Genomic DNA, 9,732 nt, shown 5'->3' on the forward strand with positions numbered 1-9,732 from the left:
CATTGTGAGCTGTTGAGCTCCTAATCTTATACATCAACGTGGCAGCTCTTCCTCTCAACTTGTGGTCCCAGCTGAGGCGCGCATCAATGTAGTTCGTTCATCTCAAGTCGACCGTTGCACTTGAATGCAAGCCGTTGATCTCGGTTGATCAACAAAACCGACGGCTCATACATCTTGATGCATGGTTACTATTTATCACATATCATACATCTTTTGCTGCTGATAACGACGATCATGCTTTGATCACAGCCTGCACAGGAGAAAATTGGAGGAATTCTTGAACACACACACATACAACTCCACTTATTTAGTAGAGGAATTCTTGAATATTTTTACCCAAAAATCCCTTCATCATCATCATCATATGCTATTACAACATCAGTCTACAATGCTCTTGAATTCCCAAACTGAAAACTTCTGATTAGGTGGACAATATTGCCCCTAGTGGGCCCCATATCCGCCATGCTTCACCCCTCCTCCTTGATGACCAAAATACCCCTAATGACCCCCATAACCACTACCATGCTTCTCCTCCTTGTGAAGTCCAGAGTGCACTTGGTTGGCCTCGTACCCACCGCCATACTTCATCCCCTCTTCGTGATGACCTTAATGACCCCCATAATCATAACCACCGCCATATTGCTTCATCCCCATCCCCTCCTTTTCATGACCAAAATACCCTTGATGAGCCCCATAACCACCACCATGCTTCTCCTCCTTGTGAATACCAAAGTGCCCATGATTGCCCCCGTATCCACCACCATGCTCCACCCCTTCTCCGTGATGGCCATAATGCCCCTGACCACCACCATGTTGCTTCATCCCCATCCCCTCCTTGTGACCTTCGTGGTGCATCTTGCCACCTTGACCATAATAGTCACTCTTGGCGCCGCCCCAGCCTTCATGCTTCATCTCTGACGTGGTTGCCACTGGTGTAGGAATTATTGTAGTCGATCTTTGGCACGCAATGCTCAACAGGAGGCTTCATCATGTGCATTGAGCCATTGCTGTAGCTGTATTCGTCTTTGTAGAGGAATTCCTCTTCCGTGGAGTAGTAGTCTTCCTTGTACATCTGCATTTTTCTTGATCTCTCTCTCTCACACAATTGAATGGTGGTGGTGTTGTATTTGCAGCTTCTACTTATAAGGTTTATCTTGATGGGGATGAACCATCTGCATCAGTTCCCATTATGGGTAAAGTTGGCTTCTTTTTCATTTGGAATTTCTTTGAGGAATTTTCTTACAGCTTCGATCCCACTTTGGGAAGAATCTTGCATGGTGATCGTGCATTTGGACATGGGAATGGGGCCTTGAATCGACAGTTGAGATTCTAACTGTCGATTCTCACATTAGTGTAGATAAGATAAACATTGAGGCCACATATTTCGAAGATTTGTGAGAATCATTTAGTTTGTGGAGGATAGAGTTATTCTATTTTTTGTCCCTTATTGATTTAGCCAATAATAATAATAATATAATAACAAAGATATGAAGACATGAAGTATAATAAGGTTTTTGGTTTAAATTATAGTACTACAATTTGCAAGTGTTTTTAATAAAGCAAATGTAATGAGCTGCACATCCATCAGTGGCAATTCATGACTATATTTTCTTGAAAAAAGTATTCGGACATGCCAACCTTGAACAATGCCAAAAACCATCATAAATTATTGAGGGTATCAGATTCTTTCTTTCATTTGACTTTTTTCTTAATTTCTTTTTTTTTACCAATAATTCATAGTTCAACAAACAAGAAACATTGAGAATCCTCTGTTTAAGACAAAAATTAGCTGTAAAACAAATTGAGGAAAAACAGCAAGAAAATCTCAATTTCAAGAGCTGAATCATATCATTCTCAATCAGAAATTCAAAACAGTTGGAGAGATCCAAAATGAAGTTCACGGTCTGCAAATGAATCTATTAGCTCACATCAAAAAATTTCCTAAGAAAAACGGACAGCAACAACAATGAACCAACCCCCCCGCTTTCAAGGGGGGCATAATGCACAGTTATATCGCGTTTATGTAATTATGCAATGCTCTAGTTACAACGAGTAGTTCCTAGCAGAGCCGTCTTCACCTTTTCCCTCTCACTCAGTCCACTGATGCTATCCGTTTGCTAGAAAATCGAGTCTAACAAAGATTATATACAAACCTCAACCTAAGAAGTCTGAGAGATATGTCCATTTTTTTCGCTATCTCAAAAGCTCGAAGGCAAGAATGATATAAGCATGTAGCATGGTTATAAAAATAACACACTGCAGCCATGAATTTGGTTAAAGGACACCCTTACCCGGGAGTCGAGCAGAAGCTTGCTTCCCCGCCTGTACAAGAAGATACACAGCTCATTTGTGTAGTTTCAGCCACTCTCTCTTTCTCTTATGCAATTCCCAGGCAGAAGGAATTTGTATTGATCAGCTGCTTCCAAGATATATGCAGGGAGATGAACGGCCGAGTAGGAATGTGGGATCGGCCCCATCTTCCCAATTATCTCCTTGAACGTGTACTCCTCGGGAAGCATGTCAAACAAGTCAGCCCCTTTGCAGATCACTTTCTGGATTCTCTTAGGGCTCAGGAAATGAGAGAATCTCACTCGATCCACGTGGCTGTAGGCTTTCATCTTGAATATAAACTCGCTGATTCGTCTGAAGCAGAAGCTACAATGCCACCCTGCATCGGCCAAGATCTCATCAGATTGTCGATAATGAGCATATTTCGTCTTCCCAGACTGGTATACATGGACAGACGCCCTCCAGCTGTTGTTATCAACAAAGAACTCGAACGAGTACAAATAATTCTTGAGACGGAGATGAAGAATTGGGGGTATGTCATCGCACCACCTCAAGAGATTAATCGTGTGCCTACTTGGGATCTCATCAACATCCGACATTATCAACAAGTCATCATCTTGAATCCCGGCTTGCTTGAGAAGATAATCCAACGCATATCTCTGATACGCCTCTTCAACAAAAGGGTTCTCCCCTCTCTTGAATCTCCCCGGGACTTGGCCATAAGTTAACCGGGGCTCAACAAATTTGAACTGATCACGGACAGTTGAGAAGAGGTAAGGCTTTGGCAGCCCGGTGAAGGTGGAGTTCGACTCAAGGAGGACAAACTCTGTCACATATGGATATAACTCCTTCCAGCGCATCTTCAGGAGGTCTGCCTCGTAGCTGAACAGCACTGCATCATACACACGTCTAGGATACTCACGAATTCCCCAGCCATGAAGCTTGCAGAGATTCTCCATAGACACATTCTCGTGATAGTAGTGAGGTCTCTCGTGGAAAGACTTAGGCGGGGACTCCCACAACGGTCTCAGAAAGTACGTGATCTTCTGGCCGTGGACATATATAACTAAGCCGCATGTAGGGATCAACACAAAGAGAAAGAGCAATGCTTTGAAATCGAGCCCCCGGAGAATACATCTCAATCTGGTCATGCTTAAAGGCCTTCCTGAATCCTGCAGTTTTTACAAACACCAAACAATTTATGAAAACTGCAACAATCATATCATATAATGTTAAACACCAACTCTAACAAACATATACACAACTTCCACAAGTAGATTTTCTCCAATGTTTTGTTTATTTCAATATGGACCCTCACAAATTACAAATAAAGCAAGAATCTTACTTTCCCTATAGCATTTTTAAGGAGTTCAAACAGCTTATTAATGGTCTTCAATAGATTAATGAAAACCACCCAACAAATCACAAAATAATTCCTGCAGGCATAACACCAATACAATTGAAAATTCAAGCACAAGAGCTAAAAATATATTGAGAAAAAGGACATTCCATTCAGATATCATTCTGATAAAAAAACACAGGATCTTCAAATTTCTTGGAGGTGATATATATCACCAGAAAAATTAAAAATGTGAGAATTTGACCTAATCCCCTAAAAAAAGACACAAAACGTGGTCTAAAATTGCTCTAATCAAAACAAATGTCAAATGTTCCTCATCCCAACATCCAAAAGCCAAAATTTATGTCTCATCCTTTACTCTGATAGTCTGATTTATAAAAAAAAAGTTTAAAAACTCAAAAAGGCAACAGAAACAAGACATTCAAGAATTTTCTAAAGAAAAAGAAGGGGATGTGAAAAAACCCACACTTTTGGTATGGCATACATTAGCAAAAAAGCAACCCCAAAAAGAAAAGAAGAAAAAAAAAGATCGAATTTTTACCTCACCACAGGCATCACCACATATATCATCAGATTTCTTCGAACAATTCCGAGATCCTCCTTCGGTCATCATATTCACCTTCTCCCAAATTTTTGATACACCGCTCATCTCTCTCTCTAAAATAACCAAACAATCACCCTCTTTATCCCAATAAAATGCAGACCCAAATCAAATCAAACCAAACAAAACCCAGATGAGATCTCCCTCAAAGCTAGAAACTTGACGCTCCGGCCGCAGAGAGGGAATGCAACAAGTGACCCTAACGTAATTTCCTGAATTAATATTTATATCACAATAATAAAATAAGCCTTTTTGCGAATGACCCAAAAAAATAATTTTAAAGAGTATGGAATACGAATATAAAGAGAGTATTTGTGGCGTGTTGAATCTGTGGCAGTTGTCAAGATTACGATGTATGCCGTTTACTCTGTCTTGTAGCAGACAGATTTATAGGCTCCAACGTTAGAGAATAGTAGTAGGGTTTATTTGGCGAAATTGCCCTTGTTGGTGGCCTGATTATACGGGGATAAGCATGGGTGATTTGGTCTTATCCAGTTGTCTAATGGGTTTAGGATTGTTAGACGAGTCGTTATCCCCATTCAACTTGTATTAGTATTAGAATTATAAATATGTTAATGAATTATGTTGATTAAAATCAAGTATTGACCTTTTCTTTTGAAAGGTTGTGATATAGTAGCAAATTGAGGAATTATTAGAGTGGTTTGAAGGATATAATCAGTGTGATTGATTAGGAACTTTTCTCCATTTCTATTTTTTTCAAATAAATTGTTGTTTGGATTGAGTTGAACATGGTCTTACTTTAGCCACTAGCTAGGTCAACTCTCTATCATTTACATGATGTCAATAGATTTTTGTACCTATATTTGTTGTTTGTAATTTACATTTACTATATAGAACTTAATAACATTAATCATAAACATATTATGGACAATAATTTAGAGATATTAATGTCTTTTCCATAATAAGAATTAATTTAAAATTTTTATATAGCCTTTATCTAAATATTTTTTTTTATATAGCCTTTATCTATAAAATCCAAATTTTAATTTTTAATATAAATTTACTTTATTTTGTTTTATTAATACAACAAATAAAATCATCATGAAACGGTTACTTAGCTCTTTTTATGAGAATATTATGATACGAATTAAAATTGATATACGATATGTTCGGAAAAAATAAATTTAAGATGAACTAGTTATTGATCATTTAAAGTTTTAACACAGTAGTTAATTATCTAAAACTAAAGAACAATATGTAACTCCTTATTTCATAAATTTTAACTAAATTTTAATAAAATTTAGAACAAAAATTAACCCCTTACGTTTAAACAATTCAATGCATGTTCTGATCCGGTCGATGTTGCAAGTATGCATTCAATTTCAAATTGTGTATATGTATAAATTAATGATATTATGATGATATGAATGTTTAATGAATATGTACAACTATAAATTTGGATAAGAATATTCAATTTTATTTTATTTATCTCTATCAAGAATACTACCATTACAATATAATGTAGTATTAATTAAATATAAAATATAATAAAAAAGACACAATGATATATAGATATTGTGCGATTTTTTTTTGTTATATGTATATTGTAATTAGGTTATATTAATTGCTCAATATTTCGTCATATCCAATGGAGCTTTGGATGGACCTGAATAATATCTGGACAACATTCGCAGAGCTGTATGTATTGGACAATATTAAATTATTGTATATGCATAACATGAATGAGTAGAATTCAATGCGACCAACAATATTTTTCAGCTATTAATTTATTTAAATACTATACAATACGTATAATTTCGTTGTATTGGTCTATCTCTAAACAACAATTACCCCAATTGTTTTGGTAGAAATTTAGTTATCTCGAGCATGATAATAGTACGTACTAGTATTATCCATTGTCACATTTTAAATTTGAATTCGTTATAGTATTCTTTCGAAATATAAGTTGAAAATTGTTTTTATATAATCTAATCCCAAATCAGCGGCGCACATGGTCTTTTAATCATTGGCATATTGTAAAGTTGTTAACGATTATTTTGGAATTTTCTTTATCAAAATATATTCTGAATTGGTTTATGCTCCAACTCCATTTATTCCTCTTTTGTTAAAAACAACAGTTTCTCAAACTTGAATCCATCCAATTAACAGTTTCTTTATCCGAATACGAAACACTATTATTCACTTAAATATGCCTATAATTATTAGGTGTTTGAACTTTGTGTGATAGCGAGCTATAGACTTGATGGTTAAAAATATATAGTCGAGCATTTAAAGAATTTGATCATTAAATAAATCTTAAATTAGTTCTATCAAAATATATAATAAATTAATTGTGCTATTATTATGTATATATCACAAAAATCGAACGCAATCCCAATATAATCTATTTTTTTGCAATTAACAAATACATGAAGATATTAGTTGTTCTTAATTCCAAGGACATTAAATATATATTAAGTGAATAATACTGGTATATTATTTTATTTGATAAATTAATAGTATAAATTTAAAAGTTGTGTTAATGGACTCGAGATGTTAAACACTCTACTACTAGGCAACACAAGTATATATAGTAGCACATTTTATAGTACTAATTTATATGGGATGTGGGAATAAGTATCACGATCGACACACTATTTCATTTGATCTGACCCCAAACTAAAACTCATACAGTAATATAATGGAGTTCTTATTATAAATAATTAAACAGGTTTGCTGGTTGTCCCTCAAACCTTGACTGAGAATTCAAAGAAAATTAGGGCCTAGCTAGTTAATACTAACATTTAAATAACTAAGACAGTTGAGAAATACACTAAAGTAGAAAACCTAAATTAATAATTGCAGTGCAAAATAAAATCCAACTTGGGAGATGAGACATTAATCCTTAGACCATCCACAACGCGTCTCGCGCCGGGCTCGCGTCTCGTCTCGGAGAGACGAGACCCCCGCGAGACGCATTGCAGCGGCCATCTCGTCTCCAGCTCGCGACCGGCTCGTCGCGTAGCTCGTCTCGGAGAGACACGAGACGAGCTGTCTCGCCACGCGCCCGAGACACGTGGCACGTCCCCATGCGTGCGTGACGCCCACTCGCTGGCCCGCGAGTGGGCGTCGTCACTGATGACGCAATAATTCATTTTTTTTTAAAAAAAAATCGATTTTTAATAAAAAAAAAATTTTTTTTTTTTTCAAACGGTAATATTACCGTTAAATATTTATTTTCATTTTTTAAATTTTTAATTTTTTTACTCTATAAATAATTCTATTCCATACTCATTTCAAACACAAACACACATCTATTCCTCTCAAATCCTCTCTATCACTCCAATTTCCATCTTCAATCAACTCAAACAAATGGATCCTTTTGAGCAAATGCGTCAATTAATGGAACAATCACTCGAAGAAGATCGACGACGAGAGGCGGAGGAAGCCGCACCACCCCCACGAAGTGGAGCGCATCCATCTATACAAGAACGGTTGGCTATTCGGGCAAGGACACGCGACTCTAGCGCCCACACCCAACTCCAAGAGGATCTAATTGAGCACATTTGGGAAAACTTTGGCGGAGAATATTAAATTATGTCATTTTTATTTTTTTAGAATTTTAATTATGTCTTCGCTTTTTTAATGTTAAGTTGTAATATTGTTTTAATTTTAATAAAGTGTGTTTGTTTAAATTGAATTGGGTTTTAAAAAAAATTATAAATTAAATTGAATGAATAGTAATTAAGAGACGGTATAGAGACGGTTAAGAGACGGAGCGTTGCAGCCTCCGTCTCTTAGTTAAGAGATGGAGGAAAAAAGGACAGTGGGGCCCTCAAATAGTGCTCAAATAGTAGTTAAGAGACGGTTTAAGAGACGGTATAGAGACAGCGTTGTGGATGGCCTTAGCATCTGCGAAATGATCACATGATTTGACCTTGTAATGTGTGACTTTTTCAATTAGCCTTTTTCCCAACGCTTTTGGAAAATTAATTAATTAGTTTTCAAGCGGACAAGGTTTTGATATTATTATTTGTTTAATGGTGCAAAAAGTCAAATCTCAATCTTGCACATTGTTGGAAACGATAGTTTTAACTTTTAAGGCCGATAATATGAGAGAGAGAGATATATAATTGTATACAACAAATTTTGTATATGGTATAATTTATTCAAATAACAGATGGAGTTTGTTTTACACGTGTGTACTTATTTGCCAAGTTTGACGAACTAATATTTAAGCTTGATTTAAATTAAATGTCACTTATAAATGCAATAATTTACTCATGTTTGGTGATAAGTGGTTTAATATTCTCCATAAAGATATAGTCCAATACTATGAAATTTCCTAGAAATTAATATATTTTTGGTTTTATTATACTAAGAAAAGGCAACAATGGTAATGTAACCAAATATAAGACGTAAAGGATTGATAAATTACCATTTTGAGGGATATCTATGAGTTTTCAAGGAAGCAATATATTACTACTTCAATCTATATCACTAAGATCTCAAACGTAGCAACTAAATACATGTATATACATAGAAAAAACAGTTTTCTCAAGGATATGTAATCATAGACTCCAAGTTCATTATTTTCCAAAGAGATCATTGGTCTTGATTAAAAAAAAAAGTGGACAGATAAACTATATTCATGAAAATGAAGTTAGTTAAACAACATTCTCACTTGGCATAAGGTGGAAATATGTAAGTTAGTTATAAAAATGTCTCTAACACAAACCTTATTATATATATTTAATTAGATTGAATCTTGTCATAAAAAAAAATCCGATCCCAGACAAAAAGAACATACATTCTAGATCATGCTCGTCGCACATCACTTCCACATATAATATTCCGATAAGATCGATCATGATGATTAAGCTAAAAATTATGTTTTGACGATTGATTATTAATTATCACTCGTGTAAACCGTCTAGCTAGGGCAGTTTTCAACTGGGGTTTGCCTAATTAGTGCCTTGTTTGGGTCAACTATTTATCTATAAATCCGACTACACAATCCCACGCCATCTATACACGTTTTGATACGACTGCTCAATGCTAGCGTTGATTGCTCAGTCAATTAAAATTTGCACTTTAGAAAAAAATGCCAAACATGTCGCTATCTTTGGCCACATTGACTTGGTAGTCATATAATTATAGTTGGGTTATCAATGGGCATTGACTTGAATAAAGAAAATAAGTGAAAATTTTTCTCAAGTCATTTCCTCGAAATTAATAAGATATGTATATATTGCTCAAATCAAGTTGGGTCATTACATAGTTGCCACTCGTCGCTATTATCTTTATTTATTTCTTTGTCTTCAACCCCATTTGGAAATTTGGAAATTGAAACGACCAATTTCAAGTTGCGAGTTGCTACTTGCCTAGCTACTTGGTTGAAATAATAATTATAAGTTGCTATCTTATTTATTACTCCTATTATTCAAATTTTAGAGTGACTTATTTGACTAGTCCGTGTGTATACTAAGGATGCATCGATCAAAGAACCGTCGGTTCTGAT

At 35.4% G+C, this 9,732-nt stretch overlaps 2 protein-coding genes across 2 annotated transcripts; both read right to left on the reverse strand.

Annotated features, from left to right (window-relative positions):
- Positions 1-277: 277 nt before the first annotated feature.
- On the reverse strand, positions 278-4,589 carry LOC121768741. The gene is made up of 2 exons (XM_042165279.1): positions 4,191-4,589; positions 278-3,461 (listed from the first exon to the last, which is right to left on the reverse strand). The coding sequence occupies exons 1-2, from the start codon at positions 4,296-4,298 to the stop codon at positions 2,358-2,360; spliced, it is 1,212 nt and encodes a 403-aa protein (XP_042021213.1). The 5' UTR covers positions 4,299-4,589; the 3' UTR covers positions 278-2,357.
- On the reverse strand, positions 607-912 carry LOC121766656 (glycine-rich cell wall structural protein-like). The gene has a single exon (XM_042162931.1). The coding sequence runs from the start codon at positions 910-912 to the stop codon at positions 607-609; it is 306 nt and encodes a 101-aa protein (XP_042018865.1).
- Positions 4,590-9,732: the final 5,143 nt, after the last annotated feature.

The sequence above is a fragment of the Salvia splendens genome, chromosome 15 (genome assembly GCF_004379255.2).
Source record: "Salvia splendens isolate huo1 chromosome 15, SspV2, whole genome shotgun sequence".
Classification (NCBI taxonomy): Eukaryota; Viridiplantae; Streptophyta; class Magnoliopsida; order Lamiales; family Lamiaceae; genus Salvia; species Salvia splendens.

Excerpts from the sequence above, each read along its gene's own strand:
- LOC121766656 (XM_042162931.1), bottom strand. The coding sequence starts at position 912 with ATGAAGCATGAAGGCTGGGGCGGCGCCAAGAGTGACTATTATGGTCAA.
- LOC121768741 (XM_042165279.1), bottom strand. The coding sequence starts at position 4,298 with ATGAGCGGTGTATCAAAAATTTGGGAGAAGGTGAATATGATGACCGAA. Across the intron at positions 3,462-4,190 it reads GTGGTGATGCCTGTGGTGAG|GATTCAGGAAGGCCTTTAAG; the intron begins GTAAAAATTCGA and ends TAAAAACTGCAG.